Here is a 17,411-nt window from a genome sequence, read left to right as displayed (position 1 = left end):
TCATCCACATCATAAATAATTTTTTACTAACTGTAAAACATTAACCCTCTACCTGAAGAAGAGTAAAACACTAAGCATCGAATCCTCATCAGCATATCTCAAAGTAAAATACATATTTTATGAGGTCCCACTGTGTGCGGTGCACCGTGAAACATTTTTTTGTGCATTTAATCGGTTATTTTTTCATAATTTTCAACACCCAAACCAAAATGAAGAACACTTTTTGCATAAGTGGCGCTCAAAACATCGAAAAATTCATCGTTGATAACAACCACTTAATATGCGGCACGCATATCGAACGCCAACGCCAACGCCGAGGCGACAAAGTAGTTGGGCTGCTTGAATTCCTAATAAATTCCTGCCAAGAAATGTATGCATGCGCAATTGAAACGGGATCATTCCTCGCCGTTTGGGCAGTATGTGTTTGCACACATACAAACATACGCAAAAGCATAACGGTACATGTAGTGCACATGCGTTTAACTCGCAAGGATGAGGGCCAAAAAAAAATAAAAGTGAATCATCGGCATGAGGAAAGTAGTCAGCTACTGCTGAGTAGACGCCCACAAGCGCTTGTGGCATTGACAGCCTCAGGCATTCATCTCATTCACACTCATTAAATTTCTTTTTAACTGCCTTCACTTGCCGCTACTTTTCCAGTTTCTTATTAATAAATTGTCGTAAATTGAATTATTGTACGTGGCATCGATGGCTTTGCTGGTTGCGGTTGCTGTATTGAAGTTATTGTTAACCAAGACTTGACTATGGACTATTTAGTTTATTTGGCGGCAAATTGACTGAGAGAGGAACGGGACAGCTTAGTATTGTTTTGTTGTTTTGTTGGATGAGTGCTAGCGACGCGTTATTGATATCAAGGAATTTCAATGCATTCTGCTCAGGCATTCCTATCAGCTGCTGCTCGCCTTGCTGCTGTTGTTTTTGCCATCGCTTACAACTCATTTAAGTGCGGGAATGTGTGCGTCTGGCATGCCCTTATTGCCATTGCCAACGCACAACGTACACATCAATTCTTGAAATGCGGCGAACGTGTGGGCGTTGCTCACGCAAATATAGGCACACGCACACACACACACACACGTGCGTGTACGTACACGCATGTAAGTGTTAATGAGTGTGTACTTTTGCAAACGAAAGAAATTAAATTGAATGCCAGTTTCCAGCGCTAAACACTCGAACTTTGTGCGCGAAATTTCATTAACGCAGGCTCAATTGAGTGGGACTTGTTGAACATTTTGCAAATTTTCCAATTATACGACACGCTTTATCTATTTTCCGAACGACAATTAATTCAATAATTGATAAGTGATGTGAAATGAATAATTTTTACATATCGGGTGCGTTTGCTGCCACTTCCGAGCAGAGCAGTAACTTTTGTTAAGGGGTTAGGGGTAACCAGAGGCCCGAAAAAATGATGATTTTCAATAATGTATTTTTGCTAGTCTATTGCTGTATTTTACAAAAATAAAAAGAAAGCTTTAATACACCGTTTCGACATGGCTTTAGTAAAATTTCAAAAAAACAAAAATTAATAATTGTAAAAGTTATCGCTGTTTGTGTGGAGCCCGTTTTTCCAGAAGACCCTTGCGGTGATCATCACAAGTCCTTGGAGATTCATCTAAAATCAATCGGATAAGAGAAATTAGTTTCGATTTTGGCAGATTTTCAAGAAAAAAATCGACAATTAATTGTTTAAAAAAATCGAAATTTTTGAAAAAAAATCCTTCAATCAGGCACATGTTTTTTATGTTTTTCAAAAACAGTATAAATTTTATTGAAATCTACCAAGCGGTTTTAAGTTACAGTGTTTACCAGTTCAAAAAACATAGTTTTGAGAAAAACGCATTTAAAGTTTTGTTATCTGCTCCCGAGCGCCCTTTGTTAATTGTTGAATAACTCAAAAAGTATTTGTCGGATTCACTGCAAATTTTCACATAATATTTTCAAGATATTATACTTTAAGAAAATGCAAAAAAAAATCCAAAAATGCAATGAAAATTCGACTACCTCTAACCCCTTAAAGGTTTTGGATGTGACTAAAAAAAGATTTTTAAAGTCTCGTCAAGGCACATTGAACAAGTGATAGCAGTAGAGCAAGCAGAACAAGAGCAATGCATTATCTTGCTATACTTTTGGCCCCTGGAACTACTAACTGCAGGGTCTCCAAAGCGCTCTGACCAAAACTGAATCTTAAAAGGGCAAAATATCTGCTTGGATTCAACAGATCAACTACCAGCGTCCTCAAGGGTGTGATAACGGGTCACTGCGCTATTGGCGTCCGAACCAGTAGAACGGGGGTTCCTCACAATGACTTCTGCAGGGGTTGATGAAGAAGCAATCGAATTGAAGGGCGATGAAGAAGCAATTGAATCAGCACAACAGCTCCTCTGTGAATGTCCTGCACTTCAAAGCAGCTGTGCCAAATATCTTGGCAATTATTTCTTTGAAGACCTGGGAAATTTGCTAAATGTCTCACTGGAGGGACTAATTACCTTCCTAAAAAGATCTAAGTCATTTGAGCAACTTATTTAGGGGAAGGAAATCAAATGCAGGTATAACAATGGGCCTTAGGGCCACCGGGTGGTTTGTCTTAGACAAGCAACCTGGCTAACCTGGTCCCTGGAATTTCCAAATCTATAAATAAAGATTAACCATTTAGAGACAAAATATATGGCGCGATAACCTCATACGCGATTTTGGCCGAGTTTAAGACGCCAGTTGTACACACCAAAAGAAGCTAAGTCCTTTTCCACCTGATTTTTCCAACGCAGAGGAGCTTCCTATTCCTCTGCTACCACTACCTTGTACCGCATCGAATACTTTCACAGCCGGAGCTTTCGTATCTATACGGGCGATATGATCAAGGTATCCACTGGATCTTTATTCGCTGCATGTCTATGTCGCCGTAAAGCTCATATAATCATACAACTCATACAGCTCACTCTTCCATCGCTTGCGATACTCGTCGTCACCAACGTTCAAAGGTCCGAAAATCTCCCGCAAAATCTTTCTCTCAAACACTCCAACGGACGCCTGTCAAAGTCTAAGCTTCTGCGCCATACGTTAGGACGGACATGATAAGAGCCTTATAAAGCTTTAGTTTTGTTCGTCGAGAGAGGACTTTATTACTCAGTTGCCTACTTAGTCCAAGGCAGCACTTGTTGGCAAGAGAGATTCCACGTTGGATTTACAGGCTGATATTGTTAACGGTGTTAATCCTGGTTCCTAGATGAACGAAGTCTCTGACAATCTCGAAATCATAACAGTGACTTGGGTGCCGATACGCGAGTGCGCCGACTGTTTGTTTGAAGACAGGAGGTACTTCGTTTTGTCCTCGTTCACCACCAAACCCATTCGCTTTGCTTCTTTATCCACTTTGGGAAGGGCAGAACTAACAGTGGGGGTTGTTAAGGCCGATGATGTCAATATCATCGGCATACGCCAACAATTGTACGCTCTTATAAAAAATTGTGCTGAGCTATTCAGTTCTGCGGCTCGCACAATCCTCTCCAACATCAGGTGAAAGAAGTCACACGACAGCGAGTCACCCTGTCTGAAACCTCGTTTGGTATCAAACGAATCGAAGAGGTCCTTCCCAATTCTGACGGCGCTGCTGGTGTTGAGCAATGTCATCTTGCATAGCTGTATTAGTTTTGTGGGGATATCAAATTCAGACATCGCGGAATATAGGTAACTCCTTTTCGTGCTGTCAAATGCAGCTTTAAAGTCGACGAAATGATGGTGAAGTGGAAGGAAATGAAATCAGCTACTCTACTGCTAATTTTGGTTCAATGTGGCTTGGGCTATTGAAAATCGCGTTTAATCAAAACGATTCGTGAAAAAAAGGAATTAGGAATTATAAATATTTACTTCGATAGCCAGGCGGCAATTAGGGCCCTGGGCTCTATTATGGTGCACTCGAAACTGGTCAGGGAATGCCTGGTTTCACTTACGATTGCATCAGAATTTTTTAACATAAGGATAATCTGCGGACGAGCTGGCCAGACAAGGCATATGTAAGCTTGTGTGCCCGGTAAAGGAGTGGGTCGGGATCCAGTTTGCAACCTACGCTCTACTCCTGGAAGGATGGGCTTTGCGCCAACTCAGAGCGCGCTGGGGAAGTATACGATCGTGTAAGGTTGCGAAAACCTTCTGGCCACGTGTGGATTAGATGTTTTTCGAGGGATGTTTTGAGGATGACAAAATCTCAGCTCTGAAATTTTGTGGGTGTCCTCGTGGGGTATACATGCCGTGAGACTCGAAATTACTTCGGGTCCTTTTTGCGTCAGCTGTGAGGGGGATGAGGCGGAATCATCTCCGCACCTACTCCTTAGCTGCTCCGCTCTCGCGGGACTGAAATTTAAGCACCTTGGTTTTTACTTCTTTTCTACGTCGCCTATCAAAAATCTGATGAATTTCATCAGCAGCATAAAGCGGCGAATACAGCCGCAAATTAGTCACCGTTCGTAATCCACAAATACTCAAATCCCCCACCCCTCTCCTTTCATCCTATCGGTTTCCTTCACCTCTTTTCCCCTTGCAATGGTATCACAAAGAATGAACTAAACTTCTTCGTTCAAGTGGGCCCACTTTCTGGGCAACCATTTCTACCGAACCCAACTTAACTTGTTACAAAACCTACAGACTAGAGGTACAAAATGACTTAAATATAATATGTATTTAAAGTCATGGCTTCAAAGAAATTTGAGTGCAGCTTAGATAAGATAGAGATCTAGGAAGGGCGAAGTTGAGACCGAGACTATTAAACGTTCTATTAATTTTTTAAGGGACCCTGTTACAGGTGCACATTTTAAAGAATATGATTTAAAAATATTAACATTAATGCAAAACCCTTTGGGAAATATTGAAGCTTATCTGCTCCAGTAGATCTGGACAATCAATGATTGTTTTTTCTTTGTGAAAACACGAAAATGTTTCCTTACGTAGTCAATAAGAAACACAGAGTTTAAAGGCAAAATATGCTACTTTCTGATTACAACTGCAAAGCTAAACAGAAAATGTACAGACAGTCACAATGTCCCGGTGGTCTAGAGTTTGAAATTTTAGGATATTTTCAGAAATTTTTTTTTACAATAAAAAAAATTAAAAACGATATTTAAATTTTTTGGGCTTTTTTTAATTTCTTTTATATACAAAAATGAAAAAATTTTTTTTTTTTAATTTTCATAATTTTACAAATGCCGCTGAAGTTGACCCTCCCAAAAAATTGGACCTGGATGGTGTTGCCCATTTTGGCTCTTCTATTTATCTGAATCACAAAAACCAAAAATTATTATTAATCAGTATGACTGTAGCTACGTCCCGCTACTAGAATTAAAAAAAAATACGGAATGGCGCGGTTTTGAATTTGACCCTCTAAAAATCGTTTTTTCCAGTTTTTTAATAAAAAAAATACGAAATAATTAAAATAATAATATGATACTAGTATGGCGATAGCCATTGATGTTGTGAACAACATATTAAAATTTCATTTGGTAAATCAGCTGATTTGGTTTTTTCCTTTCGCCGTGTCCATGTGGCTGTCAGCTCAGAATGAAACAAGGCGAATTCATTATTTATTTTCTAGTTTCCCCAACACTTTGCTTTGACAATGAAACGTGCAGAACATTGTTGTTGGTCTAGTGCCACCACCTTTTGACAACACCAGACCGAAAAAAGTAGTTCTGAGATGATTGCGTTTAAAGTTTTGAGAGTGGCTAATGCGACCATTGATGCCGCCGCGTGACGAATCTGACTCTACCTGCTAAAACGGCTGTAGAATCGAAAATACTGGGAATATCCTTCCAAAAATTTCATAGTAGATTCTTAAAAGCCTATACTTTCGAAATATCAAACAACAAAAGATCGATTTCTTGAAAATTCTAGACCACCGGGACTGCATAAGAGATCTCTTTCTTTGCTTAGTTGTGTGAGAAGATTTTTTTCGCCAAAATTCTGATCTGGATATTTACAACTGAGCAGGAATTTCGATTATATTTTTTAATAAAACGAAATGGCAAACCTATTGTATATTTGAACAGCTGCAAGTCATTGGTAACTTTTACAGCTGCTGTGACATAAAAATTGGAAAATCTGTTCTTTCTGTCTGAAGTAGGAGAGTTAATTTCAGAGAGTAAGTTAAGAATAGTACGAAGTCACCTTGTCTGAAAGCTCGTTTGGGGGATTGGAGGACTCGAAAATCATATATGTAGATTGATCCAGATCCAAAGCTAGAATGATGAAGTTCAGTCGGTTTATGGACGATGTTATTTAGTCTTTCGCATAATATTTTAGCTCCTCATAACAGACTTGAACAAATAAAATCATATGCATTTGAGAGATTTCCTAAAGCAAAGCGTTCAAATATTTTACATTTATATTTATTTCTCCATATTTATTTCTTCCGTTCATTTGAATCAACAGGCCAACAGGCATTTTCTCGCTTTTCAGTGTCCTTCACCCTATTAACCCAATTTGTTGTTGGAAATTGCTTTGCAAATTCCTTAAGCAAAATAACATGGAAAACATTCCGATTACACAGCCCGTGACAGGGACACGCGGTTGAATTAAGTCCTCGAAGTGGGGCAGGCTAGTAATTCAATTTCTTTACTTTACTGCTTGCTCCTCCGCTGCTCGGCGCGTTAGTGACCAATTAAAAATTTATACATATTTACGTCACTGAAAGTACATTAAACAACTCACTAACTATTTGCACCATCTTTCACTTCTCATTGCAGATTTCAAAAGTGAATTTTATTAAAAAACAAAAAACAAAAACATGATACACTATCGGAAAGGCGAAAATATCGAGCAGGAGCTAACCAAGGAGGACTTACCATTCGATGATTGTTTGCCAAAGTTGCCACAAAAGGACTTTCTCTGGATGCACGTTAGTACTTTCGCTATTCTAAATATATTTCCATAAAAATGCTGGCTCTTGCATGCTTGTATGTATCCATATTTATTTATCGGCTGATTATTTATGCAGGTGAGAGGTGGCACCAAGGTACACAATGTAATCGACTATGCCAAGAATGCTTTGGACAAAGGTGAATATCGCACAGTGGTTTGGAGCGGTTCGGGCGGCGGTGTGGTGAAGACTGTTTCTTGTGCGGAAATACTGAAGCGCAGCTATCCATTGAACCAGTTGACGCGCATGGATCAAATAACGTGAGTAAGAGTGACCGGCTTTGCATAAATATAAAAACTTTTGATGCTTACATACATGTATAGGGTCATTCAATAAGACCGCGGATATTATTTTATTTAATTTTTTTTTTATTTATAATAATTTTAATGTATTTAATTTTTTTTATTTCATCATTATTTTAGTCTATGGTATTTTTCTCTGATCCTTTAAATGCTCACTAAGACTCCTTTTACAAAACACGATGTGCATATCAAATTCGCATATCATTTGTTTTATGCATAGTGTGGGCTGTATATCATTTATTTTCCTTTTTCTTGATTAACGCGATAACTGCTTAGGCGATTTAGGCCGAGTTTAACAAAGGGCGCCAGTCGTTTATTTCTCGTACTAACCGGCGCCAGTTGAAAAACCCAAGTGAAGTCAATTCCTTTTCCACCAGATCTTTCCAACGCAGAGGACGCCTTCCTCTTCCTCTACTACCACTAGCTGGTACCGCATCGAATACTTTCAGAGCCGGAGCGCTTGTATCCAATCGGACGACTTGACCCAGCCAACGTTGCCGCTGGATCTTTGTTCGCTGCGCTATATCTATGTCGTCGAAAAGCTCATACAGCTCATTTTTCCACCGCCTATGATACTCGCCGTCACCAGCGTGCAAAGGTCCAAAAATCTTCCGCACAATCTTTCTCTCAAACACTCCAAGCGACCCGTCATCGGATATGGCAATCGTTCCCACTTCTGCGTCGTACGGGCATGATGAGAGCCTTGATGGGTGTTACTTAGTTTATTCGTCGAGAGAGGACTTTATTCCTCACTTGCCTACTCACTCCAAAGTAGCACTTGTTGGCAAGAGAGATTCTTCGTTGGATTTCAAGGCTGACATTATTATTTGTGTTGCTGGTTCCAAGCTAAACGAAGTCTTTTACAACCACGGCATCATAACTGTCAACAGTGACGTGGGTGCCGATACGCGAGTGCGCCGACTGTTTGTTTGATGAGAGGAGGTACTTCGTTTTGTGCTCGTTCACCACCAGACTCACTCGCTTTGCTTCTTTATCTAGTTTGGAAAAGGTAGAACTAACAGTGCGGTTGATAAGGCCGATTATATCAATATCAGTTTTTGCGAGTATGATTTCGTTCTTCAGCTCTATAACCGTCTCGGGCCATACTTCTCACTTTGCCCAAGAGAGAAAAGTCCAATGATGTCAAGCCGCAAAACATATATTAAAATTTGTTAAAATTCGGTACATTTGTATCAAAATTTCAAACTTTTTAGTCAGAGTTTTTGGAACCTGGGTATGTAGTTTTGTACCCTGTTCAATTTTGGTCTAATATTGACCACACCAAACAACCAAAAAGGGTGTACGCGCCAATTATATTATATGATCAGAAAGTACCGGGAATGTTTAAATAAATCGAAACAGAGTTAGGTAGGTAGGTTAGATGGCAAAAGCACCCCAGGTACCCTACAAGTAGCACTTACGTGCCATTTTGATACCATAATGTGGACAACTACCTACGAAAAAAAAATTTAGGAAAAAGAACCGTCTACAGCCATCCAGTGCTGTTGATGTAGGGGAGGAGACAAAAGGGATCTAGGCTGGAGAATTTCTTTGAGCCATCTCCAAAGGGCACGCTAAGGAATCTCAAGCGCCTAGCAGCCAGACCGGACATTTGCAAAAAAAAACTATTCAACAGTCTCTTTCTCGGCAGGATGTCCACAGCTTCTGCAATAGGGGTTGTACAGAATTCCAAGTTTCTGCGCATGAGTACCGATCACCCAGTGACCAGTGAACACCGCAATGAGTTTGGAAATTGAATGGCGGGAGAGTTAAATTTTGAGCAAATTTATTTTATCTCCTTCAAAATATGACCCGTCTGAAGCAACACACACGTGCCAACGTTTAACCCAGTCCTCCATGCACCGACGAAGGGATGGCCTTCATACTCCTTCGTCGCATTCTCTTTGATCTCCTCTATCGACTGAAATTTCCTTCCACGAAGTGGTCTTCAACTTCCAGTTGGGAAACAAACAAAGTCGCACAATTGTCTTGAAAAAATTAACTATCATAAATATCTAATTGCTTTCAGAGATCTCCATCCCCTTTCAACCACCCATTAATTACATTTTTAATCATACATACATTTTTTTCATATTTCAGCATCGAAGAACACTGGCTGCCGCAGATGGACGGGTTGGAGCCGATTGTAGCCAGGCGTAAAGTGCCTAGCCTGCATATACTAATGACGCTGGATGAAATCGATGAGAGCATTACTGAGTAAGTGCAATGCAATTTTTGACATACAAATCGTTACCTTAAGATAAAAACGCCCTAACTTAGATTTATACCAAATCAATGTACATACCACCTTGATCCAAAAGTTTTCAGAATACGAGGTGTGTTCAAAAAGTATCACGAATTTTGAATTTTCGCAGGCTACGAATATTCGAATTTCGATTTTTTTGTGGCGATATGTTGGTACTCGTACTCATGTCTCTCACTCATGTCGACGAGTTCAGCCATTTTGAATATTCAGTTAATTGTTGACAGCTGCTTTGCCTGCACGTGTTTCAGCTCGTGTTCGATTTTTAGCTATTCAAAAAGATGGATCAAAGAACCTGTATCAAATTTTGTGTGAAAAACGAAATTAAGTGCGCGGATGCATTTCGAATGTTGACTGTGTCATTGCCGGCCAGCCAGAAGCTACTTTGGACCAAAGCAACGTTTATCGATGGTACAAATTATTCTCAGAAGGCCGAGAAGATGTGAGCGACGAAAAGCGTGCCGGACGCCCGAGCACTTCAAGAACAGACGAAAAAATGGATGAAGTGAAGAAAATGATATTGGCCAATCGTCGAATCACCGTTAGAGAAGTTGATTTTTTTCAATGATTTGGGCATGAGACGGGTCGCCGCAAGATTCGCACCAAAACTGCTCAACCGACTGCGCGACGACCAAAATTTGTTCCAGAGGGTAATGACTGGTGACCAATCGTGGATTTATGGTTATGACGTGGAAACCAAAGCTCAATCATCTCAATGGAAGTTGCCGCACGAACCAAGACCGAGAAAAGCGCGCCAAGTTCGGTCGAATGTAAAAGTTTTGCTTACCGTTTTCTTCGATTGCAGGGGCGTTGTGCATCATGAGTTCTTGCCACAGGGTAAAACGGTCAATAAGGAATATTACCTGCAAGTTATGCGCAATGTGCGCGAAGCAATCCGCCAGAAACGCCCGGATTTGTGGAAGAACAAATATTGGCTCTTGCATCGCGATAACGCCCCTGCTCTCACATCGTTGCTTGTGCGCGACTTTTTGGCCAAAAACAACACACTAGTGATGCCACAACCACCATATCCCCCAGATCTGGTCCCCTGTGACTTTTTCTTGTTCCCGAAACTGAAGAGGCCCATGGAAGGACGGCGCTACGCTACTATTGACGAGATAAAGACGGCATCGAAGGAGGAGCTGAACAAGATAAAAAAATGATTTTTTAAAGTGCTTCGAAGATTGGAAAAAACGTTGGCACAAGTGCATAATATATCATGGGGATTACTTTGAAGGGGGCAAAATAGATTTTAATGAATAAATAAATAATTTTTGAAAAAACACAAAATTCGCGATACTTTTTGAACACATCTCGTATGTTTAGAAAATTCAAAATACATGTTTTTTTTCTCAAAAGTGTCATTAGGTCTGTTCATGTAAAAATTATCCGGTAACTTTCCAGTAACATGATTTCCGAGAATTCTCTCTCATAGAGAAAAATATCAAAAAAGTACATCAACGCAAAAGCAGTAACAATTTGCAAGTTTTACGAACAGCTGATTTAGTTGTTGGCCGGAAGTATCACAAAAATTAAAAATGTTTTCACTTGAGCTACCTCGTATTAAATAAAAAAATAACGAGTTTCGGAATCACGTAATTTCATTTTGTCCACAATAATTTGTCCCATTTCATCATCGCTGTCAGTTGAAGAACATTCCATTTTTTGTTTTCCTTGTTCACTCCTCTAGGGACCACAGGGCCTCGACAAGACTCTTCCATCGTACATCGTTCGGTGCTGTTGTTTTTGCACCGTCCCATGAGATGACGGCATCTGTTAGTTCGCGCAGCATCGACCTTCTCCAAGTGTTTTTTTGGTCGACCGCGACCTCTGCTCCCTTTGCGGGTTCCAGTCCAGTGATATTCGCGTGATGCTACCTGGTGGTTTTCTCAATATATGACCTATCCATCGCCACTTTCTGCGTTTGATTTGCCTAAGGATGGGTTTCTCGTTCGTTACCCTTCTCACTGCGTCGTAACTGATGATGTTTAGCCAGAATATTCTGCAGGTGATGCGGAGGCATTTGCTGATGAAGGATTGTAGTCTCTGTGTGATGGTGTTAGGGACCAGCCATGTTTCGCTTCCGTACAACATGTATGTAGTTTAGAGCGCCTGCGAACTCCCCCATACTGTATGCATTCGCCCGAATGCGCCCTAGCTTTGTTTAACCTGCAGTTGACATCTTCATCTGCCGTGATGATGCAGCCGAGAACATTCTATTAACGATTGCAATTCGTAAATTTTAATTCGTGTTTATTTTTCCTACACAAGTACAAATTTATCCAGTAAAAACTTGCAACTTCCCCTCAAAATGAAATGCCATTTGGCTCTCTCACTTCCCCTACTTTGCATGTTGTTTTTGGGTACATAAACACCAAAACGTGATAATTTGTAACAATTGTCAAAATTGATTTGCTTCATGAACGGACCTATAATCGACTTCAAAGTACTCCCAATCAACTGCAACGAACTTATGCCAGCGTTTGATCCAGCTTTCGAAGCATTTCTGGGACTCTATTTTCGAATTCTTCACAATTGAAAGTTCAGTGAAGCTTTTGTCTCCACTACAGAGTCCGACAAGGGCGTGTCTTTGGGGAAATAAAGGCTAGGGACCCCTAAACTAGGGGACGTCGACTTAACTCTCTCTCTCAATACTAAAATTCTCTCTGACACTCAAGCAGCTCTAAAATCGCTGGATAGCTTCTCATTCCAATCAAAGTTAGTCTGGGAATGTTTTAAAATCCTCAACACCCTAGCATCAAGAAACTTTGTTACCTTGATGTGGGCTCCGGGACATGAGGGGCAAGAAGGGAATGAAATTGCGGACACTTTAGCGAAAAAGGGAGCAAACACTCCCTTCATAGGTCCTGAACCTTTCTGCGGGGTAAATAACAGGAATTGTTTGTGAGCAGGAACAACGAGGCCTAATCGAGCTCTAATCGGGAGAGCCCAATCGGACATGCGACAATCGAAAAGACTCATAGATCCAGAATGGACATAAAACTTTACACTGAACTACTAACAGGACACCGTAAACTTAATTATCTCATGAAAAAGATAAGTACGATAGAAAACGATTCCTGTAGACTCTGCAAAGAGGCACAAGAAACAGCAGAAAACGTTCTGTGCGATTGCCCAGCAGTGGCACGACGCAGACTAAATTTCCTGGGAAATGGGGCTATAGATCCAAACCTCCTGGGAGATATTATATTAAGCCTACAGATGTTTTAGGGTTTATTAACAGCCTATAAGTGTTTGAGTAGGCTACATGGCTGCACAATAGATCTCTTCAGGTCGCATTGCACAAACAGCCCATCAATAATAATAATAATAAGCTCCAAATACATATGGTGGCCACATGACTGGTTTTCTAATGACGAGCTCCTTGCCCGAAACGAACAAGTCCGATTGAGACTGAAATACGAGAACGAAATTGGAAATGGATAGGAGATTCAATCCATAAACCTGCGACTGACATCAGCACAATGTCTCTAGAGTGGAATTAACAAGGCTCTCGCCGAAGAGGACGGCCGAAAGTAACATGGACACGAAGCCGGTTTGACGAATTCGCGATATCTGACGACACGCTCATTTGGTCGCAAAGACTTATCTATAATTTCGGTCGACTTTTTTGAATGTCAATACTGAGATAATAAAGCCAGTCTTATTTTTTATTTACTAAAGCTTTAGTTTTTGTTTAGTTTACATATATAAGCACCTATAAAAATATGTATGCACAGCAAAAAAGTTATAAAACCTACTACAACTCTCTTCTTTCCATGTTCACATCCTTTATTGCAGTGTACAAAAACCGAATACTACCACTGAGTTCTGGAGAGGCCTGAGTGGAAGCTCACAGCAGCAAAAACAGCCACGTCATGCCGGACAAAATAATGAAGGTCGAGGGCAGCAGCAACAACGTCATCAGAGGTTCAAACAGCAGCGTCAAGGAAAGCCACCGAACCAGGATCGGCGACCAGGGCAGCAAGAAGATGGACAAGCAGGAGAGCAGCAAGAGCGTGCGCAAAGGCCACAGAATCGAAATAGAAATCGTGGTGAGCAGCGCAAAGCGCGAAATAAAAATAATGTTGACCAAGAGCAAGCGCAGCAGTCACACGAGACCCCACATGAGCAACCCAACGATGATGGCCAACAACGCCAGTCACAATCGCAGGCACATCGCCCGCCTAAACCGAAACAAAAGCAACAGCAACAGAAAACTCAGCAAAATCGGCAAAAACAATCCTCGGAGGCTATGCAGGTAGATGTGACACCAACATCAGCGTCAGCAGTTGCTTCGGCCGCAAGCACCTCGACTGCTGCAGAGCCAATGGAATCTTAAAAATTAAGATATTCTATTCTTTACTGGTAATACAGACATACATATATTATATAAGCAAACAACATCCCAGCAAACAGTTGGGCTTGCAAAAGATTTGAAAGTGAACTACTTTTTGAAATGTTAAGCGTTTGAAAATGATTTGACAGCGATTTGAGAATTTTAGAATGGACTTGAAATTTAGATATTAAATTTATTCACATGTATTTTTTCGTTGTATTTTCTTCAAAATATTTAATAAACGCGTATCTGTCAACCCTTTAAAAATTTAGTTAAAAAATGAATCGTTGTTATATTGTTTTTAGCAAAAGTTTGCTCAGAACGCGATTTCACTGCACCGGATATCGAAAATTGGATTCAAGACGATCCCGTGTCTACCTTTACAGGAAATAAATGGTGACCCTATTGAATTATCGGCGGAATATATGCGTGACTACCAGCGCACAGTGGTCCGACCAGAAGGCGTTGGCGGACAAAATTCAAAAACTCATTTAATTAAGCTGAAAACATATATTTAGGGGTTTTAAGGATCAGTGATGACGAACCTGACCTTAGTTTTAGCAAATTTTAAATTCATTGAATACTATAAATACATTGTTACTTCCGTAATTAGCTGGTGAGTTCATTTTTACATTTTTCACGACCCCAGAGAGTACCACGTGGAGGTTTACGGTAAGGTTATTGTCTCCTAATTTTTTTTTTTTTGGTTTTAGATTTTTTTTATTTTTTATTTTTTTTTTTAATTTTTTTTTTTTATTTTTAATTTTTAACTTTTTTTTTATTTTTAATTTTAAAATTTTTTTTTTGTTTTAGTTTTTAAATTTTTTTTGGATATTTAGTTGCTTTTTTGTTTTTCATTTTTAATTTTTTTTTATGATTCAAAATATTCGGTTTCTGATGAGCTGTTTTCTGAGGCTGGATCATTTTTCAAATTTTTGAAAATGGTTTTGGCTTGTTTTTCGGAACCTTAGTTTTTGATATTATAACTACATCTGATGAACAAAGCAAAGCATTTAATAAATCTGTCATTGTTTTTTTAGTTGTCTCTTAATGCTGATGGGGTCTGTGATGTCTTTTTCTGTCTTTTACACAAAATTGCATAAGCCATATGTAACGTTTTGCCTGTGGGTAAATGCACAAAAGCTACATTATTTTTAATTTGCGCAACTTTGCGCAACAGGTTTCAGTTTGAGATCATAGCTGAAATATGTGGCTACATCACTCATGTTGAGTTCAAGTGGACCACTCGAAAAAATGATCTTTAAAAAAAAAATTTTCGAAAAATTTTGAAATTTCAAAAAAAAAAAATTGGATTTTGTACCACAACTTAAGAGAATTATTACTATTTCCGTTAATATATTCAATTATCTTTTTTTTCAATATTTGGTTAACGATCAAATGGTAATATTTATTTGCAGACATGAAAATGAAACTCTTGTATGAAGTACGATTTGCATACAATTTCATGTTTAAAGTCAAAAAACTACAATGAAAATTTTTTTAAATTAAGTAATATTTTCAGGAATCCTACCTTGAATATTTAAGAAAACATCTGCATTATCATATTTTTATTTCAAAAATGTTGAAAAATTGAATTTTGTCTGGCCGCCGGACCACTGTGCAGCGGTAGAATCCAGGTTTAAAAACCTGGGCTAATCGCGATGTATTTCTACCATTAAAATTTTCTCATAAAAATTCAACGACGTACATTATATTTGCAAATTATAGGAGAATTCCATTGGAATCGTAAAAACAAATGAGCATCGACTTGACGACAAATGCGCTTTTTTGGGTGGTGGTTCGTCTGGTGCCTTCCATTCGGCTCTTGGACGCTTAGTTTTGAGGTTCATGTTGGAAACACCACGTTTCATCACCAGTTACAATGTTGTAAAGGAAGTTCTCGTCTTTTCTCGCCTCTTTAATGAGGTCTTTCGAATGTTGAATTCTGACCAATTTTTGGTCCTCAGTTAACTTGTGCGGAATGAACCGTGCACAGACCTTTCGTAAGACCAAATTATCAGTTAAAATGCGATAAATTGATGTTTAGGAGGTATTCAACTACGATTCCATGAATTTCAACGATGATTTCGGTTAATTTTTGATAAATTTACGAACAATTCCGATGGAGTTTTCGGTGATTACTGAGACGATGATTTTGGGTGGCCCGTTTGTTCACTGTCATTTACGTCCTCACAACCATCTCTGAAACGTGTGAACCACTCATGAACTCTGGCACGAGATAGACAATCATCGCCATAAACTTTTTTCATCAATTCAAATGTTTCGGTAAACGTTTTACAGATTTTAAAACAAAATTTGATATCAGCTCTTTGTTCGAAACTCATTTTTGTACCGATGACACAAACATACTGTCACTTTAGACGCAATAATTTCGCTTCCACTGAACCGAATGCCTTTTGAAAACGAAATGTTTCTCTAGACACTAACCACCTTTTCACATGCCCCAACAAACCCACTCATCTAACACCGCTCTCCCTTTGGACCCAACCTGTCGAAACAGCATGTTTCCTATGCCCACCTTTAGATGACCTAGACGAAGACGACCGGACAGAGCTTGTATTGCTGCTACAACAAAAACGGGTCGAATATATGTTAACAACTAAAATTGGGCACTTCAGTTATAAAAATATTGAACTGAAACAACTCTGTTTTTGAGTTTTGAAAAGTTTAGTATGATTAACAATTGCTCGGGTATATATGGTACCCAAGGTGCATTCATTAAAGGTGGCATTATACCGACAACAATATTTTGTACGTTTGATTGTCAAAGAAATGTATTGGCAAAGTAGAAAAGAAAGAATGATTTCGTCTTGTTTCATTCTGGGCTAGCAGCCACATGGACATCAGCTGATTTAACGATACCACCTTTAATAGATTCGCCTTGATTGTACCGCTCTTCTTCTTCTTAATTGGCGCGATAACCGCTTACGCGATTTTGGCCGAAACAAAGCGCGCCAGTCGTTTCTTTCTCGTGCTAACCGGCGCCAATTGGACACACCAAGTGAAGCCAAGTCCTTCTCCACCTGATCTTTCCAAAGCAGAGGAGGCCTTCCTCTTCCTCTACTACCACCAGCTGGTACCGCATCGAATACTTTCAAAGCCGGAGCATTTGTATCCATTCGGACGACATGACCCAGCCAACGAAGCCGCTGGATCTTTATTCGCTGCGCTATGTCTATGTCGTCGTAAAGCTCAAACAGCTCATCGTTCCATCGTCTGCGATATTCGCCATTGCCAACGTGCAAAGGTCCAAAAATCTTACGCAGAATCTTTCTCTCGAACACTCCAAGCGTCGCTTCATCGGATGTTGTCATCGTCCAAGCTTCTGCGCCATACGTTAAGACGGGCATGATGAGAGTCTTGTAGAGTGTTAGTTTTGTTCGTCGAGAGAGGACTTTACTGCTCAGTTGCCTACTTAGTCCAAAGTAGCACTTGTTGGCAAGAGAGATTCTACGTTGGATTTCAAGGCTGACATTGTTATCGGTGTTAATGCTGGTTCCTAAATAAACGAAGTATTTTACAACCTCGAAATTATCACTGTCTACAGTGACGTGGGTG

General features: G+C 39.7%; 1 protein-coding gene across 1 annotated transcript in view; it reads left to right on the top strand.

The window, feature by feature from the left end:
• Positions 1-14,039, top strand: part of LOC129245624 (ribonuclease P protein subunit p25) — a 45,622-nt gene extending 31,583 nt beyond the window's left edge. Inside the window, exons 2-5 of the mRNA XM_054883910.1 lie at positions 6,756-6,907; positions 7,007-7,188; positions 9,331-9,447; positions 13,295-14,039. Of these exons, the coding sequence (XP_054739885.1) occupies positions 6,797-6,907; positions 7,007-7,188; positions 9,331-9,447; positions 13,295-13,835 (951 nt within the window). The 5' untranslated portion in view covers positions 6,756-6,796 and the 3' untranslated portion in view covers positions 13,836-14,039. The remainder of the gene's footprint in view (positions 1-6,755; positions 6,908-7,006; positions 7,189-9,330; positions 9,448-13,294) is intronic.
• Positions 14,040-17,411: the final 3,372 nt, after the last annotated feature.

This window comes from Anastrepha obliqua, chromosome 4 (genome assembly GCF_027943255.1).
Source record: "Anastrepha obliqua isolate idAnaObli1 chromosome 4, idAnaObli1_1.0, whole genome shotgun sequence".
Taxonomy (NCBI): domain Eukaryota; kingdom Metazoa; phylum Arthropoda; class Insecta; order Diptera; family Tephritidae; genus Anastrepha; species Anastrepha obliqua.
This window is presented reverse-complemented; position numbering and strand designations above follow the sequence as displayed.